Source organism: Pleuronectes platessa, chromosome 20 (assembly GCF_947347685.1).
Source record: "Pleuronectes platessa chromosome 20, fPlePla1.1, whole genome shotgun sequence".
Classification (NCBI taxonomy): Eukaryota; Metazoa; Chordata; class Actinopteri; order Pleuronectiformes; family Pleuronectidae; genus Pleuronectes; species Pleuronectes platessa.
This window is the reverse complement of record NC_070645.1, coordinates 5,799,020-5,809,737: the sequence shown is the minus strand read 5'-3', so window position 1 is coordinate 5,809,737 and position 10,718 is coordinate 5,799,020. Positions and strand designations below refer to the sequence as shown.

Genomic DNA, 10,718 nt, shown 5'->3' with positions numbered 1-10,718 from the left:
ATCAAGATGCGTGAAAAACGTCCTGAAATTAAATTCTGGATCCAATGCTAAATTTAATGGGTTCTTCTGTGACCCATACCCATTTTTTTTTTTTTTGGTAGAAAATCTTGCTTAAAAACCAACTAAAATACCAACACGGGGTGAAAACAGTGTTCCTGGCAGAGGTAAGGAGTAAATGTTATTAAAAAACTCCATATAAATGGTTGTTTTTATATCTACTGGATGTATAAAAATATGAAATAAATTTGAGAACACATTTGGCATTTATATGGTTCTGTCCCTGACCCCTATTGGCAAATTAGTGTTTTATGCAAATAGATTATATAGCTTTTGACTATTCAAATGAACAAGAAACAAATGAGATGCCTTTCATTTAATTTCGAGGTTTATTCATTGCCTTGACCAAGTAACAACTTTTTATAAAATAAACTTTACATGAGAGCAAATTGGACAATACAAGGAGATATGCATTTGGTCATTGGATCGAAAATCCAGTCTCTATCAAAACAAAAAAAAAAAATCTGAATTTATATAACTTAACAATAAAAAACAAACTGTGGTCACCACTTTCTTTGTTTTTACAAAGTCTGTAATAATAATTTATAGGCTTTATTACACACCGTCGCTTTCAATTTGTTAGCATGGTTGTGGGAGCAGGGTTTGTGCTGTAGAAATGCTTGTACAGAAGTTTGGCCGTAGGAACCACTTTGTTGGTGCTCATAGTGTCTTTGTTGCTGAGCGACTGCAGGTATAGGGACAACAAAGGCTCCTCTGTCGTCTCTGGATCCTCCTTTCTCTTGCTCTGTCTCTTCCCAGTGAGCGAGTATCGTGTGAGGTGTGAGGGTCGCGAGTGGTCCAGAGGTTCAGAGGTGCGATTAGAAACACACGGAGTGGGCCCGGCACTACCCCGCAGCTACCCTTCCTGGATAAAAAACACATGTGGGAGCCCACAACCCCCACTGCATAAGCAAATAATGCCTGGGGATTGGCTAGTGCGATTCATTTCACTATTATTCCATAGGCACGCTAACAGGAATAATATGCCATTGTCCTTTTATTTCTTTTACCGCTCATCACCTTTATGCAAAATCACATCCATCCACAAGCCGACCAACCCAAAAACTGGAAGTGCACCTTTTTAAAAAAAAAACAGTTTGCACATCCAAGACACATTAAAAGGTCAAAATGTCACTGTGCAGTTTAACTCCCTCTCCCCAAAAGTCCTTGACCATAAGCACAGTCTGCGTTGTCGAAAATAAAATATAAAAACTGCACAATTTATGAAGGAGTGTACATTTTGACACACATAAACAGTACCTTGAAGATATACATAAAATTAAAAAGTCAGCATAGAGAGCCAACTTCAGTTTCACCCATAAGCCCAACAGTTAGTGAACTTGGCATCCCTCGCCGCAAACGTGTATACCATATGCACCGTACATAAGTACTTTCTATAAAAAATAAAAAAGATTCTTTCCATCAGATGACAAAACAGATCTGATTGCTATATCGTTAAGAAAAGGTACAAAGTTTGATCGAAAACAAAATGACCACACCTATACAGACAGAAGAAATACTTTGCACACTTGCCTGGGCGACAAAGATAATACTGATGTGTATTTTTGACAAGAAAAAGAAAAGCGAGGGGGAAAAAGTCAAACTTTCAAGTCCTCAGGCTTCTTGTAAACTGCAATTTGAATGTAATGCTTAACAGCTGAGAGGGCTGAGGTTCAGAGGGCTGGGGGAGCTGGTGAAGGATTCTTTTTTTTGTTTGTTCAATCCGGACTATCGTGTTCCTAGCACACACAAAAAAAAGTGAAAAGGCCACACTGTCGACAAATAACACTGATATGCCAAGGCAAAAACATCCCTTTTAGGTCATGGCATTCTTCCATTTAGTACTGTACAGAGCATGTCCGTGGATCTACGTAGAACTGTGTCACTGCACGCTGAGTGTGACGTCATTTGGGTCCATGCGTGTCATTTGTGCACATTTCAGCAACTTAAAGCCTCAGATAAGAAAGGCTTGCTTTGCTGGTTAATGAAACCCAAGGCTGAGATGTGGACAGGGTAGAGAATGTTGGCAGCTTATCGACGTGCTGCTCACGTTCGAGCAACTTATCTACTGTATGTATCCAACAGTATTGTTGGCGTGCCAGAAACAAGAGGCTGACGGAGACAAAACAGGGTTCAGTTTACAGTCAAAATGAAGACTCCAGTCTAAACAAGAAGAGAGAATTGATGCTGGGCATTAACTGAGAGAGCGTGTGTGCGTGTATTATTTGAGTTCATCATCGCCTCAGATGGTGAGCTCATTCACTTAAGGCACATGCTGTTATGGTGCGTTTCCATTCACAATCACGACTAAAGTGTAAAAAAATTCTTCACAAATTCCAAACAGGCATCTAAGGAGCTGTTCTTTGCATTGACCACAGTCGGTGAGTTATTTGTCTAGATAACAAAGGCACTTTGGCAAAAATGCACATTTTGTAACGTGAAAAAAATCAGACTCTTCCAAAAATAAGTTAACATTACAAAAGTGTCTTGTTTTAGGAAATACTGTCGCAAAACTATCACCAATACTTGTCTGTCACACTTTAACCCAGCAATGAAAAGGATGGTCAAGGCCTCTTTTGCACTTTTTTGGACAACGGTAACAATCCAAAAATATTTAAAGTTCTCTTTTTGTTCCACACTTCCTCGCCTCAAAAACCCCCTTTCCTCAAACAACAGTCCTCTATTCATGTCAGGGAGAGTTTATTTAGACTCTGGCGAGTTTGCTGACACAGAAATGTTTGCTGGTTTGCATAGAGAGATGGGAGCATGACGTCGGGGCTAATATTTCTGCAGCAGCGGCACTTTAACAGTCTTGATCTCTGCTATATGAGACGACTTCTGGATGATGCAGCTGGTGGTCCCGGAGGCACTGTCCTTCCCCTGCGCCAAGTTGGTCAAGGCCATGGCGGCGTTGATCTCCTTCCAGTACGTCTCGTCTTTGCCCTTCACCTTTTCCTTCTGCACGGCTACGACACCACCGCCGACACTGAGGATCGGCACAACAGGCAAACACGCGCACAGAAGAACAAAACAGGGTAGAGCATTAGAGGTCAAGTTGAGCTTGTGATGAATGACACAAAAAAGGATTTAAACTTGAGGTCAGGGGAAAAGAAAGTCAACTCACTTGTCATATTTACTTAATCCATGGTCTGTGGTTTCTGAAAGCACAAAAAGAAGAAAAAACTGGTTAATTTTGCAGAGTTCTTTGGGGTCAATGAAGATTTATTGAAATTTAGGAAAAATACAGGTTCAGGAGTTGTGTGTGTCTGTGTGTGTGTGTGTGTGTGTGTGTGTGTGAGGTCTGCATGCATACAGCCTGGCCTGTGCAAACATGTGCTGCTCTGTGTTCTCTCTCTCTACTTAGATCTCAGACAAAAATGACCTTTTTGCAAGAAGCCATCAAGAAACAAGGTGACTAATAGGATCAAGTTGAAAGATGTTTCTTATGACTCATAAACTCCATTCGCTAATATTTTGTTCAAAAACAAATGGGCCCAAGCCAGTGTAATTGAGTTGTCTGAGGAATTCAGATCGAAAATGACTGAGCGTAGAAGATTTGAGTGGGAATGAGCAGCAGCAAGTGAGTCAGTGAAAGAAAGACGGAGGCCTTCCCTCCTTTTTCTATCTCATATGTAAAGCATTAGCAGGGAATAGCAAAGTCATTAAACAATGAAACCGAAATTTTCCTCGGGGCAACCGAGTGTGTTTGTTTCGCTGATGCTCACTCAGATCGTGTGCACGTCTGTGCGTGTTTGCTCTGAACCTGTCTCCTCTTTTGGGTCCAGGTAGGTTTTGCCCAGCAGTGAATACGATGACACTGCCTTGGCATTTCATGAGGCATTAAAAGAGAACAAAGCATCTGGATTTCCTAGCTGTGCTGCCTTCAGGCGATCTCCTTAAGTCAACTAAACACGCAGCTAAGGCTCCTGTGAGCTTTTAAGAAGTTTAGTCTTGACCAGGTAGAGCTGACTGACTGACTTAAGAATGTTCAAAAGAGGGAAAATTCCCTTCCAATCTCCATTTAGTGCAAGCAAAGTCTTTGTTTTATCTACAGGTCCTTGTCTCAACAATGACTTCTTGCTCTCTTGAATGTGACTCTTTTGGGGCGGTTGTGGCTCAGGAGGTAGAGCTAACCACTAACCAGAAGGTTGGGGGTTCGATCCCAGATTCCTGCCTTCTGCGTGCCTTGGAGAAGATAATGACCAACAAATTTCCCCTGAGGGCTCTGTCTGCAGTTTAACAATGATGTATGATAGAGAAAGTCCAGCAGATAGATGTAGATGCACTTGTTTGAATGTGTGTGAGAATGGATGAATAGCAAAACTGCTCTGCCTTGAGTGGTCACAAGGCTAGAAATGTAAATTCACACAATTTACCATTCACCGTCCCACAACATGTCCAACACACGTGCCAGATAGACTCAGTCTTATGCACAAAGCAAATGTCTCAACCTGAGCAGACATTTCAACACACCACCATCATCCACTACAGAACAGTGGACCGCTGTTCCTGAGCTCGGATTTCATTCCTATGATTGTTAGACGAGATTGAAAAGGTTTGCACGAGGACACTGTTAAGGATTTAGCGTTGTCACAGACGGCCAAAGACGGAGAGACAAAACTCCCCTGGGCTCGGGGAGAAAGCACACACAAGACTTTACTGTTCTGCTTTGTCACCTCTAACCTAACCAGAGCCCTCCATGGACTTTCCAAAGATTTGGATCCGGTGTTCAGGATTTTGCAAGCTGCCATAAGTGCCTAATTATTCCCAAAGCCTTCCTCTGTTCCTGCCTTGTTTTCCAAGAGTGTTCCCGTGAAGCGTGACCCAACACTGACAGTACCGGGTTTGTAAGGTCCCTGGCTGATGTGGGCCTGATTATGAAATATCCTGCAGTTTTCCTGTTTCTTCTGTAATAGGTGTATTCCACAGAGAGATATAGACTTCGCTCTCTGCAGTTTTCTTCCGTTGATCGTTCTCAGACAGAAAGAGAAGAGAGAAATGTGTGCGCACGTGTGAGACAGAGATGAGGACAGGATAACCCAGAAGTACAAACCACAGAATGAGGTTTTAGGTTTTAGAGTTCCAACAAAATCCTCACACTCGTCTGGCCACAATTCCCCGTGGTCCTATCATTCCCTCGGTCTTTATCTTGCTTTATCAACGAGTCCTTTTCCCTTTTTATTGATATTCCTCTTTTTCCTTCATCCTCTGTCCTCATCCATTTCAATTCTTGCTGCAGTAATTTGCTTTAACACCCCTCTGATCCAGGTGCTCAAGACTGACCATGCCCGTACAGTCCAGCCAAAACAAATGCAATATTTCCCGTCTGTGTTTTAATAACGGGTGACTGTGCTATGTCAAGAATATGCACGTCTTCCACGTTTTCAAAAGCTGTTTTGGAAAGCCTTTGATTTTATCCATTCTCCGCTTGATCTCCTATTTTTTCTGAGGCTCTATTTCAACCATTTTTCAGCCACTTATTATCTCAGCCTAAATTGTGAATATCAGGAAGCAAAAGGCATCCTTTCTGCACTCTATCTCCATCTACTCTCTTGATTGTTGCCAGTGCTCCGAAGCAGATAGCTCCTGATTAAAAATGTGCACAATTCCCCATAATCACAGCGCCGTAATTGCAGGGCCAATTACACTATTTTCATGTGTTGTTCATGTTCCCAGGAAATATTAGCTCAGTGTTTACGGCTCATGTGTATAAATTGGTGGGTGACAGCACCAAAAAGGTAATCTCAGTGACATCAAAGGCAAAACGATAAGCAGAAGAAAGACGAAAGTGCCTTTTTGTGTGTTGTGAAGTCACTGTGGGCTGCGAAGTGCAGTGTGTGAGTCTTTCCATCCACAGCGTTAAGTGTTTCCAGTGTCAGTGTCGGTGTGTGTGTGTGAGGCAGGCACTGTCCAGATGCTGCATTCAGAACATACAGACCGTGTTTTTAAAAGACCGCGTGGAGAGGTTGTGAATGCAAAGTTGAATTATACCAACCCCCCCCCCAACCCCTCTTAGACTGAGTATCAGTCTGTGCCCATGGGAACCCCCGATACCAGGATCTGAAAATGCACCACAGCATTCAAAAACTCTGTTTCCAAAGCCCTGTGCCTAAAACATCTAAAACTCAGATTTTTTAAAACAAGCGGAGTGCCAAAGACTCAATAAATCACCAATAAATCACACATGACATTTTATTATTCTCTCATTCTTCTCTCTCTGTTATTTTTTTCTTTTTTCTATCTTCACTACTTTGCTACTGAGCACTCAGGTCCACTTTGCTGTTGCCTTTGGGCTTCACCAACAGTAGGGTTTCACGGACCGCCAAAGGGGAAAGCTAAGAAGTCTGATGGTTTCTGGCGTCGCGCTGGAAATCCCAAAATACTCGCTCACTTAGCATCACCGCGGGGTAATGGAGGGAGAGCAAGAAGGGGGCAAAAAAAGAAGAAGAAAAAAAAAACTGACAAGCTTTAACAAAACTTGGTAAGAATGAGGGAAAACAAGCAGGGGCTCACAAATTAGAGAGGGAGTGAGGTTACACCTGTTAAGACGACTGAGGAGGAGAGCGGTCCACTATCATCATTACCATCTGGTGCTGTTGTTAGCAACATACAACAATAAACAAGGCCGGCCCCGCTACAAAAACCAAGGGCTGGGCTGAATTAGGCCGAAAAATAAACACACATTCACACGTTTTATATGAGATTTACATTGCAGGCTTCTATTTGGTGTTTTTATCCAAAGTGACTGATAATTGTCGATTCTAGCGGTCAAACTAAATATCTGCCCGTCCATTAAAGACAATGGAGAAAACAGGTAAGAGGTATTGTTAGGTAAATAGTTTAAAATGTACTTTCTTACTGAGAGTTGGATGAGAAGATACCACTGTCATGTCTGTGCATCTAGAAGGTATGGAGTTCATTTCCTTAGCGTAGCATGATGCTAACTAACCTGGCTCTATTTTCCTAACGGCTGAGCTACATTTAGAGGTATAGGCGCATAACTTCCTGTAAAATTAATAAAAGCACACTAACCAGTTTTTCCCCTAAGTTTTACCACTTTCAGAACACTTCATTATAAGAATAAAGATGAAAATATCTTTCTCCTACCGTACCCTTTAATGAGTTTATAAGTTTTAACATATGGCTTCATTAATAGTTCATTAGGCTAATCCTTTATTTATGCTGTGTAGATGAGTTCTAATGACTTATGGGTTGCCAGGTTGTGAATCATTTGTTTTATTATTATTTCTATCAAACCATCAAGTTTACAACCTGTTAATAAGTCATTAGTAAAGGGAATATCAGGTCTGAAGGTTTCTCAGCTTCTAAAACGACATAAGAAAAACTTTAATAGTCATCAACAATCATAAATGTTAAAAGGCCATTAATAATATACAACAAGTCTGCGGCTGTTATTGTACGTAGAAGTAGAACAGTAGAAAGCAGTGTAAAAAAATGAGAAATACTCCTGATGGAGGAGGATAAACTCTCCTCGGAGGGTTTTCATAACAGCGTGGCAAATAGTCATTATCAGAAATATCTTAAACAAGCGATCTGTCAATTAACCAACACGTTCATGTTAACAAATGGACCCTTTATAAGCTTTTTGGGGGTAAAACCCCTGAATGATACCAGACTGATGGTGATATGAGTTTAGTTTGACAGGAATGAGCACATTATTCTATCTCTGGAGGAGACTTGAAGTTGGATACAAACACACACACACACACACACAAATCCAAATCTCAATTGCTAAAGCAAGGAAATGATCTCAGCTGATTTCCTCTTAAGCACCTGATGAGAACCAGAGTGGTGCCGCAGACTTGACGCTCTGCTCGCCGCTGACCTGTGAAGCCGCAGCACAGGTCAGCGTCATCATGCAGCCTCCTGGTTATATAACACAGATGGTCAAGGTCTGCGGATGAGTCAGCAGTTACTGTCACCGCGAAGTGAGTCATAACGCCACTCTGGACTTAAAATGCCTTATCGTCTCTGTCATCGAGATTATACTGAATGTACCGTCTCATTCAAGTGAGTGAATGTGCAGACATGTGATTGCATGGACCAGTGAGGCTGCTTTTAGCCAAATCCTCTGACCAAAAAGGAAATGACTAGCGCCTCAGGCGATACATGGCGACGTCTATCGATGCTATCTTTGATTTGACACTAACCCAAGCCACAGTCTTGAGCGTGAGGTGCGATGCTGCGCGGTCCCTCACATTTTTGGGCTTCCTTATTCATCCTTTATAGGTTTCTTTAATGATCTGGGCTTTTTATAAAGTGAAGGAGGGTCTGTAAATGGAGTTAGAGATGCCTTGGCTCTGTGCTTCCTTTGCGTTCTGCCAACGTTACTTTTATATCACCGCTCCCAGTGTCTGTCTCTACGGGTGGTGAAAAAGATCAAGTCTGAGACTCCAACGAACCAAACTGTCAATTCCATTCAGTCAGCCAAAGACATCATACACGGCATGAATTTAATGCCTTCTCCGTTTGCCCCGACCATGCCTTTATTACTTAAAGCATAATATTGAATAATTAACTCTTACACTATTAAATGGAACATACACACGGTGACACAGCCAGACAGAAACTGAGCCGCTGCCCAAAAAAAATCCCCCCATCCGCTGCATTTCTTTTTCTGTGTTGCTCTTTTTCCGTGTCTGTGCGGCAGATGACACACTGGTGTGGCTGTGGTCGGGACAGATAACCCGGATCCAGCAACGAGGATTGCCTTGTGTGTTCTCGCTTGATGGAGAAATAATAACAGTGTTTCAGAAGTCTAAATGCTGCCAGGTCGTCATTGTGTTTACGAGTGCCAGTAAACATAGTGTAATCAGGGCCCCAGTAAATCAGCCAAAATGAGAGGAGCGTCTCGACAGAGAAGTAAATACGTTGTCATGGCAAGTGTGTGTGAGCGTCTCCTTTATGTGCCTGTGTGGATGCGTGCGTGTGGACCGCGAGGGTGTCATGGACAAACAAACAGATAAACAAACATAAAAATCAAGGGCGGCATCAGGAAAAGGTCAGGGTTTGGGTTATGGCACGACAGCGGATGACCGCATGAAAATAAACATCAGAGAAGCACTGAAGAGGAGACAGTGAAGTGCCCGAAGCGACATCCACACTCGAACGTTTTCATTTGAAAATGCATCAATCTTGCGACAGATACACCTGGCGCCCACACTGGTCAGGAGTTCTAGAGCTGCTAAGACTGAGAAGTTTGGAATTGCTGCTGGCCCCGTTTTAGTCCAGACGGGCAGAGACTTAGATGCCTAAAAATTATGATAATCACTCAAAACCACCTCCTGATTGGGTCTTTTCATCAGGATGTAGCCAACGCTAATTCGTCAGGCACCTATCACACAAACCTATTCAGAAGAAATCAACTATTGTTAGCCTCAGTTTCCAGATTAGAGCACGACACGGATTATCAATTACAAGCGTAGTTCACCATGTAGTCATTGCCAACAGCTGTTGTTCAGGTGCATTCCGCATTTTACAATAATACAACTGTCTACATATGTATGAGATGAGCTATAACTTTATGCAATCCTGTGTCAATTCCTGTGTCAAGCCGGTCGTGAATGCCTTCCTGTTGACACATGCGATTGCCAACTGTACGTCAGTGGTCACTTGATATGCATTTTCAGACTTGCCAGTATGTACAGGGTTTAAAACTGATTCAGGAACAAACGCTTGTGTGGACAGAAGGTTTAAAAGCACATTTTTCAAACTAAAAGTTAGTATGGATGTAGCGTGTGAATCAGAGGGTTCGTACTTAAAGTACTGACTTCAACTCTTTGCTGATGACAAACAGATGAGCCTGTTCAGCGCTTTGAAACGACAGGTACAAGGCTAACACAACAGGGTCGACTCATCTCCTCCAGGGGATGAAGGGTTGTTGTTTGCGGCCCACAGAAGACACACTCACACACACACACTCACACACACACGCATGCATCAGAAAAAGAAAAAAAAACTAAAACCACAAGTAAACATTATTTAGATTTTGAAGTGCTTTCATGTGCCCAAAAATATCCTTTTTTCGGGCGCTCGAGGCCAAATGATATGTTTGCGCAGCACTCACTGCATCATTATGTTGCAATTCTTCTCAGTGGTAGATTGAATTGCCCTCTCACACTCTTGGGGGATTTCTGTGTGTGTGTGTGTGTGTGTGTGTGTGTTCTGTGTCCCTGCTAGGTCACACCTCTGCTCTCTCATTAAACCTCGCCCTCTACTCTCTGCTCCGCTCCGTCCCGTGGGAACACAATGGAAGACTATTGTTCTAGACATGGCTCAGATTTTAAAATGGAAACAATTTGTGTTTTATACAGACCAGGGCAGTGCAGCTCGGTTTCCCTGACTAGGCAGGCAGCTGTGCTCTCTGTATCTGATGACCTTATTATGTGTGTGTGGTTGTGTGTGTGTGTGTGCGTGTGCGTATGTCCCAAAAAGCTTTAGCCTGCTGCTGATTTTAAAGCGATCAGATTGTGAGGGCTCATTATTCTGCACTTTTCCAGTTCTATGTTAGGGAGTTGCACATAAACAGTGTCTGCGTGGATGTTTGTCTGTGAACACTTCCCCGCAGGATGACGGCCACAATGAACGCTGCCTCAGTCTGCTGGTGTCTCCTCTGTTTACCTCACACCCAGCCGCCGCTC

At 42.7% G+C, this 10,718-nt stretch overlaps 1 protein-coding gene across 1 annotated transcript in view; it reads right to left on the bottom strand.

Annotated features, from left to right (window-relative positions):
* Positions 1 to 373: 373 nt before the first annotated feature.
* mkxa (mohawk homeobox a) overlaps positions 374 to 10,718 on the bottom strand; it is a 28,664-nt gene continuing 18,319 nt past the window's right edge. The window contains exons 6-7 of the mRNA XM_053412624.1: positions 3,182 to 3,215; positions 374 to 3,043 (exon numbers count right to left, since the gene is read on the bottom strand). Coding sequence (XP_053268599.1) covers positions 2,836 to 3,043; positions 3,182 to 3,215 — 242 coding nt within the window. The 3' untranslated portion in view covers positions 374 to 2,835. The remainder of the gene's footprint in view (positions 3,044 to 3,181; positions 3,216 to 10,718) is intronic.